The 18,101-nt window shown below is 42.8% G+C and overlaps 1 protein-coding gene across 1 annotated transcript in view; it reads right to left on the reverse strand.

The window, feature by feature from the left end:
- Positions 1-4,876: 4,876 nt before the first annotated feature.
- GYG1 (glycogenin 1) overlaps positions 4,877-18,101 on the reverse strand; it is a 38,168-nt gene continuing 24,943 nt past the window's right edge. The window contains exons 6-7 of the mRNA XM_052637834.1: positions 8,181-8,400; positions 4,877-5,737 (exon numbers count right to left, since the gene is read on the reverse strand). Coding sequence (XP_052493794.1) covers positions 5,564-5,737; positions 8,181-8,400 — 394 coding nt within the window. The 3' untranslated portion in view covers positions 4,877-5,563. The remainder of the gene's footprint in view (positions 5,738-8,180; positions 8,401-18,101) is intronic.

Consider the following 18,101-nt stretch of genomic DNA (forward strand, 5'->3'; position numbering starts at 1 on the left):
GTCCAAAAGTTTATTCTTTACATCTGTGTCTCTTTTGCTGTCTCGCATATAGGGTCATCGTTACCATCTTTCTAAATTCCATATATATACATTAATTAATATGCGTTGGTGTTTTTCTTTCTGACTTACTTTACTCTGTATAATAGGCTCCACTTTCATCCACCTCATTAGAACTGATTCAAATGCACTCCTTTTAATAGCTGAGTAATTCATTGTGTATATGTTTACCACAGCTTTCTTATCCATTTGTCTGCCGATGGATGTCTGGGTTGCTTCCAGGCCCTGGCTTATTGTAAACAGTGCTTTGATGAACATTGGGGTACACATGTCTCTTTAAATTCTGGTTTCCTTGGTGTTTATGCCCAGCAGTGGGATTGCTGGGTTGTATGGCAGTTCTTTTTCCAGTTTTTTAAGGCATCTCCTTATGGAAACACTGTTCTCCATGGTGGCTGTAGTAGTTTGCATTCCCACTCACTGGTGTGTTTTTTATTCCTTTTCTGTATAGTACTTAACAAAGGTCTGTTCATTAGTATTTGGAAAGAAGATTCATCAAAAACATGAGGCCAATGATATGTTTGGCTTATTAATAAGAATTCAAATGCTTAACCTGAGGTTTTCAACTATATTAAACTTGTGGAGACAGCAATGGCAACCCACTCCAGTACTCTTGGAAAATCCCATGGGCAGAGGAGCCTGGTAGGCTGCAGTCCATGGGGTCACACAGAGTCGGACATGACTGAAGTGACTTGGCAGCAGCAGCAGCATATTAAACTTGAAAATATTTGCAAAAGGCGAAATAACAACAGCTTTCCCTTCATTTGATTCACCAATAATTATGTATAACCTTCCTTACAAGTTCTACATTCTGGAATTCAGTACCTCATTTTTATGGTACTTCTAAATAAAAAGATCCCAAGATACTGATAGCTGTGAATAATGGTTGGGAGGCTTCCCTGCAGTAATGTCTACTTCAGAGGGAGAAACTCTCTTGATTAGAAACCCTGTTAGCAGACATAATGTTTTCTTCCATGTTAATATATTTATACTTACTGTGTGGTAATGTATGGATGTGAGAGTTGGACTGTGAAGAAAGCTGAGCGCCAAAGCATTGATGCTTTTGAACTGTGGTGTTGGAGAAGACTCTTGAGAGTCCCTTGGACTGCAAGGAGATCCAACCAGTCCATTCTGAGGATCAACCCTGGGATCTCTTTGGAAGGAATGATGCTAAAGTTGAAACTCCAGTACTTTGGCCACCTCATGCGAAGAGTTGACTCATTGGAAGACTTTGATGCTGGGAGGGATTGGGAGCAGGAGGAGAAGGGGATGACAGAGGATGAGATGGCTGGATGGCATCACTGACTCAGTAGACATGGGTCTGGGTGGACTCTGGGAGTTGGTGATGGACAGGGAGGCCTGGCGTGCTGCAATTCATGGGATCGCAGAGTCGGACGTGACTGAGCGACTGAACTGAAGGACATGTTTCTCCTTAAGGAGACCTTTCTCACTGATCTTGTTATCTTAGGTATATTGTGGGAGTGGGTCTGGTGAGACCTATTGTTAGTTCTAATCTTGTTAATTTAAGATGTATCCACAGAGATGTTATGGGGAGGGATGTGGGAGGGGGGTTCATGTTTGGGAACACATGTAAGAATTAAAGATTTTAAAATTAAATAAAAAACTAAAAATAAAAAAAAATAATAAGATGTATGTTGTGGGAATGAGTCTGGTAAAAGTATATAAGACCTTGATAAGACTAGCGAGTGGGGGGCTCTCTGTCCCCCTTCTGATGTCTATGTCAGAAGCTTCCTCTGTCCCTTTTTATATGCTAATAAAACTCTGCTACACAAAATCTCTTGAGTGATCAAATCTGGTCCCCTGGTCCTGAAGCTCAAGTCTTCGGAGATCAAGAATCTGACATCCTTCACCTTAAGCTATCACTTGGATCCTGATAAGATCAAGTGGAAATAAAACACAAAATAATGGAGGAAATTTGGAATTAAGTTTCTTGGTGTGAGCATTTTATGAAGTCCCTATGTTTTAAAGATAGCAGGTATATTTCATATGAAATTTTTTAATCTAGGATTTGCTTCCCAATAGTTTGGTAGGGGAAGAGTTCATGGGGATATAGGGACATAGATGAAAGAACTGTTGAAAGTAGGTGATGGGAATTATTTATACTATTCTGCTTACCTTGGTATGTGAAAGTGAAAGTGAAGTCGCTCAGTCATGTCCAACTCTTTGCGACCCCATGGACTGTAGCCTATCAGGCTCCCCAGTCCATGGAATTTTCCAGGCAAGAGTACTGGAGTGGGTTGCCATTTCCTTCTCCATGGGATCTTCCTGACCCAGGGATTGAACCCGGGTCTCCTGCATTGCGGGCAGACGCTTTACTGTCTGAGCCATCAGGGAACCTTGGTATGTAAGTTCCCATTAATAAAACATTACATATAAATTACATTAATAAATTACATTTATTAATAAATTACATTATTAGTAATGTAATAAATTACATTATTGAATTTAAAATCCAAAGCCCAAACGTTCATCTATGAAGCCAATACGTTCCTCTCCATCCTGTCTTGAAAGCCTTTATTTCCACCCAGTTCTACCATTCCCAGAATTTTCTCTGAACAGAATAGTCTTCTCACTCCCTTTTGGCTTTCGGAGAGCCTCTCCTTCTGGCTTAATCAGCATCTTGTAGGAGGTTTTTCCTGAAGACCTTAGGGCTGGACTTGCTCCGGGGCAAGTATATTTGTCAGTGTATTTTATTTAACATAATTTGCAAGTATATATGTTAGTTTCTTTCAGTCTGTTTGCTACTAGAATATAAGGAAATGTCTGTCTTATACATTCCTATGTATCTACTGTCCATCACATGGGTGCTATGGTCAGTACTTAATAAGTGCTTATTGAATGAATTATTCAGAGTTGTGTTGTATAAATGTATATGTCAACCCAAATTGTGTTTGATGTGAAAATAAGATGACTGAATAAATGCTTTGGCAGATGTAATTTTTGGAATAAGCTCAAGCATTTCCTTGAAATTAGACCTTTTTATAACCATTGAGACTGTGAAAGCAATGTAGGGCTGAGACCAACTTTAAAATTAGGCACAAATTCCTTTAAAAAGTAGAAATAAAACTACCATATGACCCAGCAATCCCTCTACTGGGCATTACCCTGAGGAAACCATAACTGAAAAAGACACATGTACCCCAATGTCCACTGCAGCACTATTTACAATAGCTAGGACATGGAAGCAACCTAGATGTCCATCAACATATTAATAAATAAGCAGTGGTACATGGAATATTACTTAGCCATAAAAAGGAACACATTTGACTCAATTCTAATGAGGTGGATGAACCTAGAGTCTTATACAGACCGAAGTAAGTCAGAAAAACAAATGTCGTATATTAACATATATATATGGAATCTAAAAAGATGCTACTGATGAACCTACTTACAGGACAGCAATGGAGACACAGACATAAGGAACAGACTCATGGACAGGGGACGGCAGGGGCAGGAAGGGAGCGGGTGGGATGAATGGAGGGACTAGCATGGAAACACACACTACCATATGTGAAATAGCCAGCCAGTGGGACTTTGCTATGTGACTCAAACGGGCTCGGTAACAACCTAGAGGGGTGGGATGGGGGAGGGGGTTGGGGAGGGACATTCAAGAGGAGAGGGACATACGTATACCTATGGCTGATTCATGTTGATGTATGGCAGAAACCAACACAATACTGTAAAGCAATTATCCTTCAATTAAAAGTTTTTAATATTAGATACAAATAGATTGTCCAGAAATACTTGTTTGTATGACTTGTAAATTGCACTGTAATGAATTTAATTTCAGTTTTGCCAGATTTTCTATGCAGTGGATTCTCATTGGAAGAGATTCTCATACCCCTCAGTGCAGAGATTTTTGGACTGGGAGGATCTTGCGGGGTCTTTGTATGGCTGCATCTGACACGCGGAAGCACTTAAATCTTTTGGTAGTGCTTCACGTATTTGAAGATCATAGCAACTCACTTTCCACCAGTCCAACTAACTAGCTTATTTTACCTTCAGAAATCATTTGTTATTTAACAGTTTACACTTTGAGGTAAATCCTCAGGCTCTTCTTAAGCTCTTCTGGTAGCCAACATCCAAGGTGGTCCCCCAATCCAGTCTTGCCTCCAGGTTTCCATATTCCAACATTCATTCACACCCTTACTGTGGAAATAGAGGAATCTTTATTCCTGAGCTTGAAGGTTAAAAGCCACTGCAGCTTCTGGCCAATTAAACCTCTAAAGTTTCGTCTTGTCACGGTCTTCTCTCGTTTTCTTCAACAGAATAATTTGTGATTACTCATTTCAGATTTAAAAGGTCATTTAAATCATGCCCTTCACTAGCTTGCCATCTGTGCAACCTGGAATCACCTGCACATTTAATAAGTATGTTTTATATTGGTACTTCTATCATTTTAAGCCACGGATAAAAAATGCTAGAAGACACTGGGTCTGATACCAATTCTAATAGTCCTGAAAGATTATTGAGTATGTTTAGAGGCTGACAATGAACCTAGGTTCATTAAGGTTACAATATTCTAAAATTTGAGTACCCACTTAATATAGAGGTGAAATGTGAGTGACAGAATAGAGAAACTTGATCTTCCTTTCCTCCATTTATCATATCAGATACATCACCATCACAGGAGAACACTAGATGTAGATTTCCCTAGATATCTAGAAAACAACTTCTAAAGCATATATTTGTGTCAAGTTTTACACTGGTTTTTAAAATACAAATTCTACAAATTACGAAAAATTCCCTGATACTTTTTTTTCCCCATGAGGAGTGGGCGTCCTTAATGAAACAACCAAGATACGGCAATAAGTCTTTATTTTTCATACAGGGTGCCATTGCAGGGAACCATCACACTGCTGTTTTCAGATATACAGAACGGAACAAAGCATTTTAGCATGCCGCCTTACTGTACACAGAAAACTGGTGAACGTCTTCAGACACTAAGACTAGGAAATGGGTTCACACCATTTGTTGATATGCTTATGAATCACTCAGCAGTGCTATCACAGGCTGGCTTTATCTGAAAGCAGAATTACAATCACTCTGGCAGCCTCTGGGTGACTCTAGAATGCAGGTCTAGTGAGGGGCTCAGCAAGCAAGCAAGAGACATGAACCGTGCGTGTCCCATTCTGAAAGGAGACTGATTTGAAGCCCGGCTTGGCACATTTTAAGAGTTGATACAGCTATCTTAACAACTGCAGATTGAGTTTCCCCTACCATATACATTGGCAATCAGCTTAATTGAGAATTTGTGAAATATAAGCTCAGGGTTAAAAAGCAGAACTGTTGTTCACATAACAGAATTGCTACTTAAACAACTTTTGCCCAGTTCTCACCAGTTTTCTTGCAAAAAACCCCACATCTGATGAATTTTAGTGAAAGCCTCTAGCAACTGTAACAGACCTTTCTTAACCCAGCTCTAGGTACCAAGTATCAGAAACAAGTGCCTCTGAAGTGGAGGTGTCCACGGAAAATGGCAGTGTTTCTACTGGAGGTAAGTGTCAAGTTTCCTCTTGATGTTGTCAAAGGAATCTGCTCCCATGTAGTCAGCCTGGCCTTGTTCCCACCGCTCCTTCCGTTCTTCTGAGGATACAAAAGGCTGTGCCGGAGCTGGGATCTCCCCAAGGGACAGCTGTGATACAGCTCCTGAGACATTTTCCTAGAAAGGAGAGAATAAGTAGAGGCTCCTTTAGAGCTTAAAGTTGGACCATTGTAAGAATGCAATAAATTGAGGAAGGTGAGTAAAACCAGGATGAATCATCATGCAAAGTAGCAAAAACCAAAAAGTATTACGTGAAACAAAACAAACAAAGACACAGAAGTACAAGGATCATGATTTTTTTTTTTTTTCCTAACAAAATGAAGACTTCTTGACTTGGTGAAAACATTGGGGGAACAAATTAACTGGGTAGGGTTAATGTTTAAGTTCTGCATACCTTTCTACAGAAGCCACAAGAGAAAGCCAGTGTATAGACCAAGTCTGAAAGCTGCAACAGTTCATTAGAAAGCGTAAGATGGATGGACAAGGGAACAGAAGTCTCATGATAAGTTCCTGATCTGTGTGGGCTCAGAAAGGTTGAGAACTTAAACAAAATGGTACCTCAGAAGCTAAGAACCTAAGCAGAGAGCTGCACCACATAGATAGCCGTCACGTTATAAAAGTAAGCTAAATGGTTTGAGACTCTACACCAAACTTATCTTCCTGTTCAAGTTTATTGCCAAGTCGCATCTATTCCTGTAGCTTCTGTTAAATCTGCTTAGTTTTGAATGAATCTTCATTTCCCATCTTTACTTCCCTTGGTTCATAACCCTCAGTCCCTGGCTTGTGTGGAAGGAACAAGGTAACTGTGCGGGAATGGAGTAAGCCTCCTCTGCATTAAGCTCAATTCTCATTACATACAGGTGGGGAATTAACTTCAGGCTTTCCAGGTGGCACTAGTGGTAAAGAATCCGCCTGCCAATGAAGCAGACACAAGAGACGCAGGTTCAATCCCTGGGTCAGGAATATCCCCTGGGATAGGAAATGGCACCCCACTCCAGTATTCTTGCCTGGAAAATTCCAAAGGCAGAGGAGCCATGGGGTCACAAAGAGTTGGACACCACTGAGCACATACCACACGGGCAATTAACTTCAGTGGTAGCGTAAGAGAACATTTAAGGCTATCCTTCATAAAGCTCTCAGGTGCGACAGGACTACAACCATTAGTAGAGAAAAAGGAAGGCAAATGAATACATACAGCTATAGCTTTTAACAGAGAAAATGGGAGAACATAACATGTGATTACCTATTTCTGCTGCTATATGTGTGTGTAAGTATGAGTATATATGTATGAATTTAAATATTCTAGAATTCTAAGGTATTTGGGTAGATTCCACGGGATTCTATTATAGCTGTGGCAACACCTGTCCTTCCCCTGGATTAGTCCTGCCTCTGCCTTCCACCTGCCACAGGAATGACACAGGCAGCCTCTCGCAGAGTCCCCCTCTCACAATGCTCTTCACAAGGACAACCGTCTCTCAGACCTGGATGTGAGTCCCAGTTCTGCCACTGCCTGGTCTGTTACATAACTAAGAGAGGTTGTGTGACTTCTCTAAGTCTCAGTTAATTTTAATATATAAGAAGGGGATAGTAACAAAAATACTACTTACTTGCCAGAGTGGTTGTAAGGGTTAAAGAAGAATAGGTAACTTTTCGTAAGCACTTCCTACGTACAAGGCAATGTTCCAAGTACTGTATAAATATTATTTCATGGTCCATATAAAGCAAATAGTGTAAGATGTGTTGTTTTTCACTTTCTCCTTTTTATATTTCAGCACCAGTGCTCAAAAGTGAAATGACTAAAATCTAACTTTATAGTCTCAAGGTAATTAACTGATCTTTAGACTTGATTATAATTCACTGATTTAGTTTTATTCTTTATATCTTAATATAACATAAAAGTTTATTTTCCCATCCTCCTCCAACTCTTCCAAAAGAACAAACCTCAGAGAAGACTTTTAAAGTCAGAAAAGATGCTAAGCAGGAGGTTAACTGTAAATGTTACTAAGTAATCTTCTTCTCATAAAGAGGTTTTCTAAAATCCTATATAACCAGAGGAATAAAACACAGCAACTCAAAATAATCCCAGAAAAGTATTTATTGTATGTTCCTGTTCTTTAATTTTCACTTGAAAAATATTCTTCTACACAAATGGCAAAACTAAAATAAGTATATTTAAAATTTCTGCAGCTTCTAAAACATGAACTGGGGCATTTTTTGTTTTTGTAAACCACTACTTTAGGAATAATCTTACAGTCTTAGGACAATGGACTAAGAATTTTATAGTTATAACATATGGATATATATACAGATACATCTATCAGTCTAAACCTCTAAAAACGTTTCTTGTGCTCCCAAGTCTAATGAAATCTGCCACAAAATCTACTTCTGCTTTAATCTTTGCTGGTAATATTTCTCCCCTCTAAGATGAACACTGTTTTCTTTCCGCAAAGGCTTACTTATCTCTCTGTTCAAAATACCACTAAAAAGTCTGTCTCTACTAGTATACCAGGTTTTTAAAAACAAAACACCAAATTACCTGAAGGAAAAAAAGAGAACCTACCACATGTATATATGAGTGGGTGTCTTTGACAAGGCCAAACTGCTGAAGCACAGGTAACACGCTGGTAGTGAAGATGTTCCACCACAGGCTGAGAAACTCTGGGTGAGTCATATTGGGATCGTGGGACTCACTCTGAATACTTTTTGTTTGAGGATCATAAGTATAATTCCATGGTTTGGTTCGTCCTAGGAAATGCACAACTTTGGCATTTGCACCAAATCTGCCAAGTGAACACAAGATGAAACAGTGAATTCTGAGCACTGACAGTGCACCTTCCATCCTTTAGTCGTGGTTGGAAAAGAAAAGTTGAGCTCACTGAAAAAACTTTAGACTTACTTCTAAAATTATTCAACTGTACATTGTGCCTGAGTGCTAAGTTGCTTCAGTCTTGTCCAACTCTTTGCAACCCTACAGACTGGAGCCGGCCAGGCTCCTCTGCTCATGGGATTCTCCAGGCAGGAATACTGGAGTGGGTTGCCAAGCCCTCCTCCAGGGGATCTTCCTGACCCAGCGATTGAACCCAGTCTCCTGCAGCGCTTACTCTAGGTAGATTCTCTACCACTGAGCCACCGGGTAAGTCCTCAATTGTATGTTAAATATACACAAAAACCCCTAAGTAACAGTGGATCAGTGCAACAACCAAATACCGATCCACCAAGAAGAGCCGGTGGCTCAGTGGTAAAGAATCTGCCTGCAATGCAGGAGATGCAGGAGATGTGGGTTCAATACCTGGGTTGGGAAAATCCCCTGGAGGAGGGTGTGGCAACCCACTCCAGTATTCTTGCCTGGAGAATCCCATGAACAGAGGAGCCTGGTGGGCTACAGTCCATGGGGTTGCACAGAGTCAGCACAACTGAAACGGCTGAGCACACATGCAAGGATAGAAAAGGTACAAGCACTTGGAAGACCATTTGATATTACCTGGTAAAGCGGAAAATGCTTTACATTTTACAACTGCTCACGCTTTACAACCCAGAAGGAAGCTCACCTCCTAGGCATGAACCCTAGAGAAACGCCTACATGTGCACAACAGGAGACATAATCAAAATGTTCACAGCCACAGCACTGTCTGAAATAGTCATTAACTGGAAACAACCAGAATGGCCACACATCAGGTTAGTTTACTGTTCTGCAGATGTTCACTTTTTTGCCCAGTCTCTTTCCTGCCTCCCTGATATTGGTGTGTTTGCATGATTTGCTTTCACTGATGAAATGTGGGCAGAAGGGACAGTGTGCCTTCTAGAAGCATTGCTTCTGTTCAGCCTCCCTGAGAAGCTACAACTTCTGCCAGCAGAAGAATGAGACGATCGCAACAGATGTGGCTTAAACCTGAGGCCTGGCTCCTAACTCAGCTGAGACAATCAGAGCTGTCCCAATCTAGTCACTATATGAGCAAGAAATACATTGCTGACTGTTGAATGTCACTGAAATTTGACGGTTACTTATCCATTCAGTTTTTTTTTTAAGGACAACTTCTGGTATACTGACATCATAGAATACAATACAGCAACCAAAACAAATGAACTGTAGCTATACACATCCTGTAGCCAATAGATGACTGATTTTTAAAAATATGAACAAACTATACAAATTCAAATAGAAATATGAATACATGTATTCATATGTATGTAAATATGGATACATACATATGAATCTACTTACATAAGGACAAACAAAAAAAAGTACTGTTTAAAGAGCAGAAAACCGTAATCAATATAAATTTCATGATACTGGTTATCTTGAGAAGAGAGGGGAAACCGTGATAGGAAAGAGACAAAAAGGGGCTTCTAAGATGCTGGTTATACTCCACTTCTGAACTTGGGTGGTGGATGTCTCTTAAAACTGAACATTTCTGTATATCCTCTTGTGTATATACTATATTTCACAATACACACACACTATATATCATAATATAAGAAAAGTAAGAGTTAAGAATGGTCCTATTCTGTCTGTCCTATGTATATAATCTATATATACGTAAAACAAAATAATGATAAAGGTGAATACAAGTGCCAAAAGGAAGATGGGAACAGCAAGTACCCTAGGAGTTCAGAGGCAAAGAGGTCACTGACAGCTAAGTTCAGTGAGGCAGGTGATGATGAGATAGAAGATGTGACTTAAAAACCTGTACAGCAGACAGGCATTGGGTAGCAGGTGCTAATACAGGTCTTTTAGGCAGGGGCCACATAGCATGTGTCTGCCAGACTGAGTGTCCTCCAATTAGAGACAAGCAGGAAACCAGTATGCAGGTCAGGAAGCAACAGTTAGAACTGGACATGGAACAACAGACTGGTTCCAAATAGGAAAAGCAGTATGTCAAGGCTGTATATTGTCACCCTGCTTATTTAACTTATATGCAGAGTACATCATGAGAAATGCTGGGCTGGAAGAAGCACAAGCTGGAATCAAAATTGCCGGGAGAAATATCAATAACCTCAGATATGCAGATGACACCACCCTTATGGCAGAAAGTGAAGAGGAACTAAAAAGCCTCTTGATGAAAGTGAAAGAGGAGAGCGAAAAAGTTGGCTTAAAGCTCAACATTCAGAAAATGAAGATCATAGCATCTGGTCCCATCACTTCATGGGAAATAGATGGGGAAACAGTGGAAACAGTGTCAGACTTTATTTTTTTGGGCTCCAAAATCACTGCAGATGGTGACTGCAGCCATGAAATTAAAAGACGCTTACTCCCTGGAAGGAAAGTTATGACCAACCTAGATGGCACATTCAAAAGCAGAGACATTACTTTGCCGACTAAGGTCTGTCTAGTCAAGGCTATGGTTTTTCCTGTGGTCATGTATGGATGTGAGAGTTGGACTGTGAAGAAAGCTGAGCACTGAAGAACTGATGCTTTTGAACTGTGGTGTTGGAGAAGACTCTTGAGCGTCCCTTGGACTGCAAGGAGATCCAACCAGTCCATTCTGAAGGAGATCAGCCCTGGGATTTCTTTGGAAGGAATGATGCTAAAGCTGCAACTCCACTACTTTGGCCACCTCATGCGAAGAGTTGACTCATTGGAAAAGACCCTGATGCCGGGAGGGATTGGGAGCAGGAGGAGAAGGGGACGACAGAGGATGAGACGGCTGGATGGCATCACTGACTTGATGGACGTGAGTCTGAGTGAACTCCGGGAGTTGGTGATGGACAGGGAGGCCTGGCGTGCTGCGATTCATGGGGTCGCAGAGTCGGACATGACTGAGCAACTGGACTGAACTGAACTGAGGAAATTCTGAGGGCTTCCCTGGTGGCTCAGTTGGTAAAGAATCCACCTGCAATGTGGGAGACCTAGGTTAGATTCCTGGGTTGGGAAGATGCCCTGGAGAAGGGAAAGGCTACTCACGCCAGTATTCTGGCCTGGAGAATTCCATGGATTGTATAGTCCATGGGGTCGCAAAGAGTTTGACATGACTGAGTGACTTTCACTTTCAGGAAGCTCTGATAGGGAAAGGTAACATGGGACAGATCCTTGGGTGTTGGGTTCAAGTGTCAGATTTTAGTGGAGTTATCCTACAGACAGCCGAAGTACTTGAGCATGATGGGCAGGTCAAAACAATGCAAACTCTATTCATGTAACCTTTCCTATCTCCTAAAGGTTTTTTGTTTTGTTTTTAATGTCAGAGACCTGTTATATAGCTTTCATTATCTGACATTTTGCTGACAAACGTCCATCTAGTCAAAGCTATTGTTTTTCCAGTAGTCATGTAATGATGTGAGAGTTGGATCATAAAGAAGGCTGAGCACCAAAGAATTGATGCTTCTGAGCTGTGGTGTTGGAGACTCTTGAGAGTCCCTTGAACTGCAAGGAGATCCAGCCAGTCAATCCTAAAGGAAAACAGTCCTGAATATTCATTATAAGGACTGATGCTGGAGCTCCAATACTTTGACCACCTGATGCGAACAGCTGACTCATTTGAAAAGACCCTGATGCTGGGAAAGATTGAAGGCAGGAGGAGAAGGGGATGACAGACGACGAGATGGTTGGATGGCATCAAGCAAATTCCAGGAGATGGTGAAGGACAGGGAAGCCTACGGTGCTGCAGTCCATGGGGTCACAAAGACTTCGACATGACTGAGCAACTGAACAACAACATCTGACATTTTACTATGTTTGGGGTCCAAATTCTTTCAGGACACATTTGGGAATAATAATAGTCCTGCCAGGTAGATTTTTACTAACTAATGTGTTAAATGGAGGGTCCTAGAGCTGAGTTGTCTAGAGTTACACAGCTATTTAGTGGCAGCGATGGGGTCTTGTCCCTCTCTTAAGCCTAAGTTCTTACCATCCTATCATGCTGCTACTCCAAAACCAAGCACAAAAAGAGAGCCTACTGTCTAATTCCTCCTAAGGATAACTGTCTCCCCTCAAGGCATTTCTTCTGATGATGGATCCTTGATATTCCCAAGCATACTCTTTATTTTATACATGTGGTATATTTTACATGCATGCACATACTTGGGCACATCACACACAAGAACTCTCAATGTTATTCTTGAAGGGGATAAATCATAATGCTCAAATTTGTGCATAGACAGGCTTCCCTCATAGCTCAGCAGGTAATGAATCTGCCTTCAATGCAAGAGACCTGGGTTCGATCCCTGTGTTGGAAGATCCCCTGGAGAAGAAAATGGAAACTCACTCTAGTATTCTTGCCTGGAGAATCCTATGGACAGAGGAACCTGGCAGGCTACAGTCCATGGGGTCGCAACAGTCAGATATGACTTAGCAACTAAACCACCACCAGGGCGATCAATTAAATAACCAACAGTTCCATGTAAGGCACCATTACTATGGTCAGTGTGCAGCCTCAAGAGCCTTTATCCAAACATGGAGATGAGTCATCCACATAAAAATAAGAAACAATAGCACAAGCAGGCAACATAGCAGAGCCAGCAGGGCAGTGCTGACATTAAGTGCTATGGACATTCCAAAGCAATTACTGCAGGTGGGGATTTTCGGAAGAGGCTCAGTCAAGGCCTGAGAAAGATGAGCAGGATTAAGAGAAGTGCCTTCAACAAATGTTCTAATGATGAGGGGGCAACCTATCCCAGAGACCTGATACTTGTGTTCTGGGGCAGCGGGGGCCAGGCAGGGACAACAGGCACTGCCTCAGCCTAGCGGTACACTTAAGCCTAAACCAGAATAGAGCACACGTGGGAGGGGGGCCCCTCCCACCTCCTCTGATATCCACCCCTCTTGCCCCGACTTCCCTGCCTGAAGCAATAGCGCTTATCGGCTTCTCCTTTATTAACCAAGCAATATCTCAACCCATGACCTGCTGAGCCTAATTTCAATGTCATGTACAGTCATTACATGAGAGACAGCAACACTAAGAAAAATAATATTAAAACACGAATACAGCATGAACTTTATTCCTTTCCAGCACACTCTCCTCATAGTTCACGCATGCTTAAGCGATAGTAATCAGAATAGCTAACCTCTATCAGGGCTTCCTAGATGGCTCAGTGGTAAAGAATCCACCTGCCAATTCAGGAGATGCAGGTTCAATCCCTGGGTCAGGAAGATCGCCTGGAGGAGGAAATGGCAACTCCCTTGAGTATTACCTGGAAAATTCCACGGGCAGAGGAGCCTGGCAGGCTACAGTCCAAGGGGTCGCAAAGAGTTGGACATACCTAAGTGACTGAGTGTGCACAGTGAGTACCCACATGTGCCAAGCACTGTTGACATTTGCCTGGTTTACCTCAGTTAATTTCCAAAACAACTTAGTGAGGAAACCATGGTAGGAAGAAATTAACTAACTTGTCTAGAATCATGCGGCTGGTGAATAACAGGACTAGGATTTCAGCAAAGCAGTCTGGCTCCAGAGCCAAGGTCTTCCACCACAGCCAGGCTGTAAGACAGTCCCAGAATTATTATTAAGGACATAATCTCAGAGTATCACTCCACAGATTAACCCCTTGCCTACAGACAGTTGGGCTTCCCTGGTGGCGCAGATGGTAAAGGATCTGCCACCAATGCACAAGACCCACGACTGATCCCAAGCTCAGGAAGGTCCCCTAGAGAAGGGAATGCGCACCCACTCGAGTATTCTTGCCTGGAGAATTCCGTGGACAGAGAGGCCTGGCGGGCTACAGTCCATGCGCTTGCAAAGAGTCAGACAGGACTGAGCAACTAATGCAAGAGACAGTCAATATCAAAGCTGGAAATGAACCCTGGAAATAGCCCCAATATAGTCAAGGACATAGCAGCAGGAAGTAATTAACAGGAAAGAAAGCTAGAGAGCAAGCAACTTAGCGCTGTCTGAAAACTGTTCTCAGAAGGGTGCAGTCTGCACAAAGTTTAGGGGGAAAGGGGAAAAATGAGCAAGAAATGGTTGGTGCTTCTTAGGGACTCTCAAGTGGACTGTGCTTGACAGTGTCTAGGGGCCTTCCCAGCACCTCACTCCATGAACTGGGCCATCAGAGCACATGCAGAGGAAGGCACAATGGTCTAATCTATAGCAGAATGCCACCGCAAAGCAGCAAACCCACCTACCCACAGGACTGCCCACTGTCCGTGGGAGGCAGAAGCGTACATTGGCTCTGCCTGTGCCTCGAGGTGGCTCAGAGGCCTCTGCCATCTCCCTGGACACCCGGCTCATGCCTGTTGGATTCCTGCCCACGTGGCCCTTGGCCTTCTCCTAGTTAATAGGAATGCCACTGGGGACGGTCCATACCCTGCATTTCACTGTGGTTCAGGCCTGGGCTCTTCCTTCATGAATCCATGTGCCTGAGTGTTTCTTTAATGCTAAGTCACCATTGCCTTCTGTGGCCAGGAGAAGGACTTCTTTTCTCAAAGACTTCACATTCCACCCTAACAATGTGAAAAATTCTATTCACTAGAGGGTCCTTTCCTAGACAGAGTGGTGTTGGTTTTAAGAGTTCTTGATAAGTCTGTTAGAGGTAGAAACTGAGATCTTAAAGGGTCCTAAATGTGGGGTGAACTGCTCTTTCTGCTCAAAGGTGAGGAATCCCTTGGGTGCTGGTAAGCAGAACTGTGGAACGCTGCCCAGTGTGACATACTCCCCCAACAGCGACTCAAATTCCAGCAACAAAACAAGTCACAAAATGCCCAATATGAGGTGTTTCTTGGAAAAAAAAAAAAAAAAAGACTGGGTCCAGGGTACTCAGGGGCAGACTGGGAAGAGTTCACGAGGATTCAGAAGGTGACAGCAGAGAGATACATGAGAGAGGAAGATGCTGGGCTTATAGCCCATGGTGTGGAGGCTTCTGATGTCACAGGTTCATACTACAGTCAGCCCTATTTCTGCACAGTCAGGAATCAGAACTTGTTTTTTAGGTGCTGAGGTATTACTTTAACCTCAGTGCCACCTGACAGATCTGTGGGAATGAACAGGGATGGGAGAAAAACAAGTTTCAGAGCAAGGATGCTTTATGAGAAGAACAGGCCTGGTGAGTCACTTAAGGTTTTGCTCTGGGCCCTTTGAGGGTGGGGAGAGATGCAGCTGCTGAGTGGGAATCATGGGGCTCAGACAAAAAGGTGGGAGGAAGTGAAGACAGACTCAGCAGTTATGCAAAACGTAGTCACCCAAAGGATGTTCCTGGAGATGACCTGAGGCTGCCCTGGGCTCCACGAAAGGGGCGGCCTCATTAGGCCTAACCCTGACCACCACATATGGAGGTTTGTCAGTTACATAGTTTATGTAACTATGGTCTCACTACACAAACAGAATGGTATTTAATTACAAAACACAGTAGCCTGAACGGCCTGCTCTATTAACTTTTATGATAAAACAGTCTGTTTGCAAAAGAGATGACCAAAAGGTCTCAGTTTTTGAATATGGAATTTCCATTCATCTAGATACGGATTTCATGTACTTATGTTTGTCACAATCATGTTCCCTGAGGAATGTTTTTAAAAATTATTTTCTATCATTTTAACCAACTTACTCTTCAGCCATTTATAAAAAGTCCAAAATAACCATGTGAAATGAAATAAGAGTGCGCACAGGTCATAAGAAAAGGGAAAATTACTTCTGCTTAAAAGAACAATTTAGCTTAAATGCAAATTTGGAGGAGGGGTGTTTCTTAGAGAAGAGAAACCCAGAGTATTTTTCTAGTGGTATCTCTCTCCCTTACCAAAGGCCAAACAGGTACGACAGTCAGAATTTAGGTCGCTTTTTAGTCAAAAGCAAAGTAGGCAATGAACAAGAAGAGGACATGCTGATATCAGAAGATCAAGTTCAACTGACCTCGGTTCAGTGCAAGGATAACCAGAAGAATCACTGACTCACTGCCCGATTTATCCACCAAATTTTACCAGCCAGGAAAAAAAAAAAATTGGGTACATATCACAATTGTCTCTAAATTACTGAGAGCCATTCATTCTGACCCACTACTGGGGATTTGTCTCAGCTTGCACACATCTCTTAAAATAAGTGTTCTAATTTTAACTTGATAGAATCTCAAAAGTGACGTCCAGATCACAAGACATAGTTTGAACCCAAGCCAGCAATAATACTGCTTAGGTTAGCCATTAAAATAATCCCTGTGACCTGGTGTTACCAAAAGATCAGATAGAATTTTCACGACCAGTTTAGCAGTTGAGAAATGCAGCCGGTAAGGTGTGGATGAGACGACAGGACTGGTCAGAGCAGAATGGGAACTAACCCAGGACGGGTGCACACAAGAGCAATTTCAATTCTCACGAAGCTCTTTGCCTGCAGTGTTCACGCAGGTTCCAAGAAGAGACACGCAGCACTGCCAGCCCAATCCTTCCCTAGGAAACGTGGCCGCTGTGCCAGTCATCCTTGGACCATTTCAGTGACTCATGCTCTCTGGTCTGTGGCTACTTACTCTCGTGTCTTCCTGGGTTCCCTCTCACACACAAACCCAAACCGATTCCCATAGTCGATCAGCCACCTCTCCTCTCTCACCAAAAATTTCCTCCTCTTACCCACTCACAATCTAGATCAAGAGTTACAAAGCCAAGTGCCCATGGGGTGGGCTGGTCATGCAGAGAGTGGAGCTGGTGAGGGGGGGGGGGGTCATGGGGTGAGTGCTTTTCCCATCACCAGAAGACAGTTGCTACCCAGCAACAAACAACTGCAGCCTCCAGGGACCCACCCAATCTTTCTTTGCCTTTCAAGCTAAATTAAATAACCCTCCCAATTGTGCCCTGGAAATGCCAACAACATCAGTACTCAAACCCAGACTTTAATAAGCTCAACTTGGGACTCCCCTGGTGGTTTAGGGGCTAAGAATCTACCTGCCAATGCAGGGGACACAGGTTCCATACCTGAAGACCCCCACATGCTGCAGAGCAACTGAGCCCAAGCACTGCAGCTACTGAGCCCGCTGCACCCTAGAGCCTGTGCTCCACAAGAAAAGCCGCTGCAATGAGCAGCCCACACGCCACAGTGAAGAATAGCTCCCGCTCACTGAATCTAGAGCAAGACCTCACGCAGCAATGAAGACCCAGTGCAGCCATAAACAAACAAATATTAAAAAAAAACACCTCCACCACCTACCTGGTTGGCTACTCTTCAGAAAGCAGCAGGGAGAGCCCCATGAGGTAAGGTCACTAGGGAGACTCGTGGGGGTAGCGTGTCACTCTCAGCCTCTTTTGGCTGACTGCTCATTCATTCACTCAATCAAAAAACACAGCCACCCACCTGCATCCTTGCCCACGCAACTGTCCTCCCCTTGTCTGAAGCCAACCTCTCCACTTGTGCACTCAGACACATTCCTTTTCGCCTACTCAAGGGCATCACTCAGCAAGTCTCCCTCCAGGTTTTTCAGTGCTCTCTCTCCCTCCTGGATCATTTCCATCAACACACAAACATGCTGTAACTGCTTCCATCTTAAAAAACCACCACCACCACTGTCTCTTGGTCCAACATTCCCATCCAGTTAGGAGTCCCTTTCTCTTCTCTCTTTTAATTAAATGCTTCAGAAGGGT

The sequence above is a fragment of the Budorcas taxicolor genome, chromosome 1 (assembly GCF_023091745.1).
Source record: "Budorcas taxicolor isolate Tak-1 chromosome 1, Takin1.1, whole genome shotgun sequence".
Lineage (NCBI taxonomy): Eukaryota > Metazoa > Chordata > Mammalia > Artiodactyla > Bovidae > Budorcas > Budorcas taxicolor.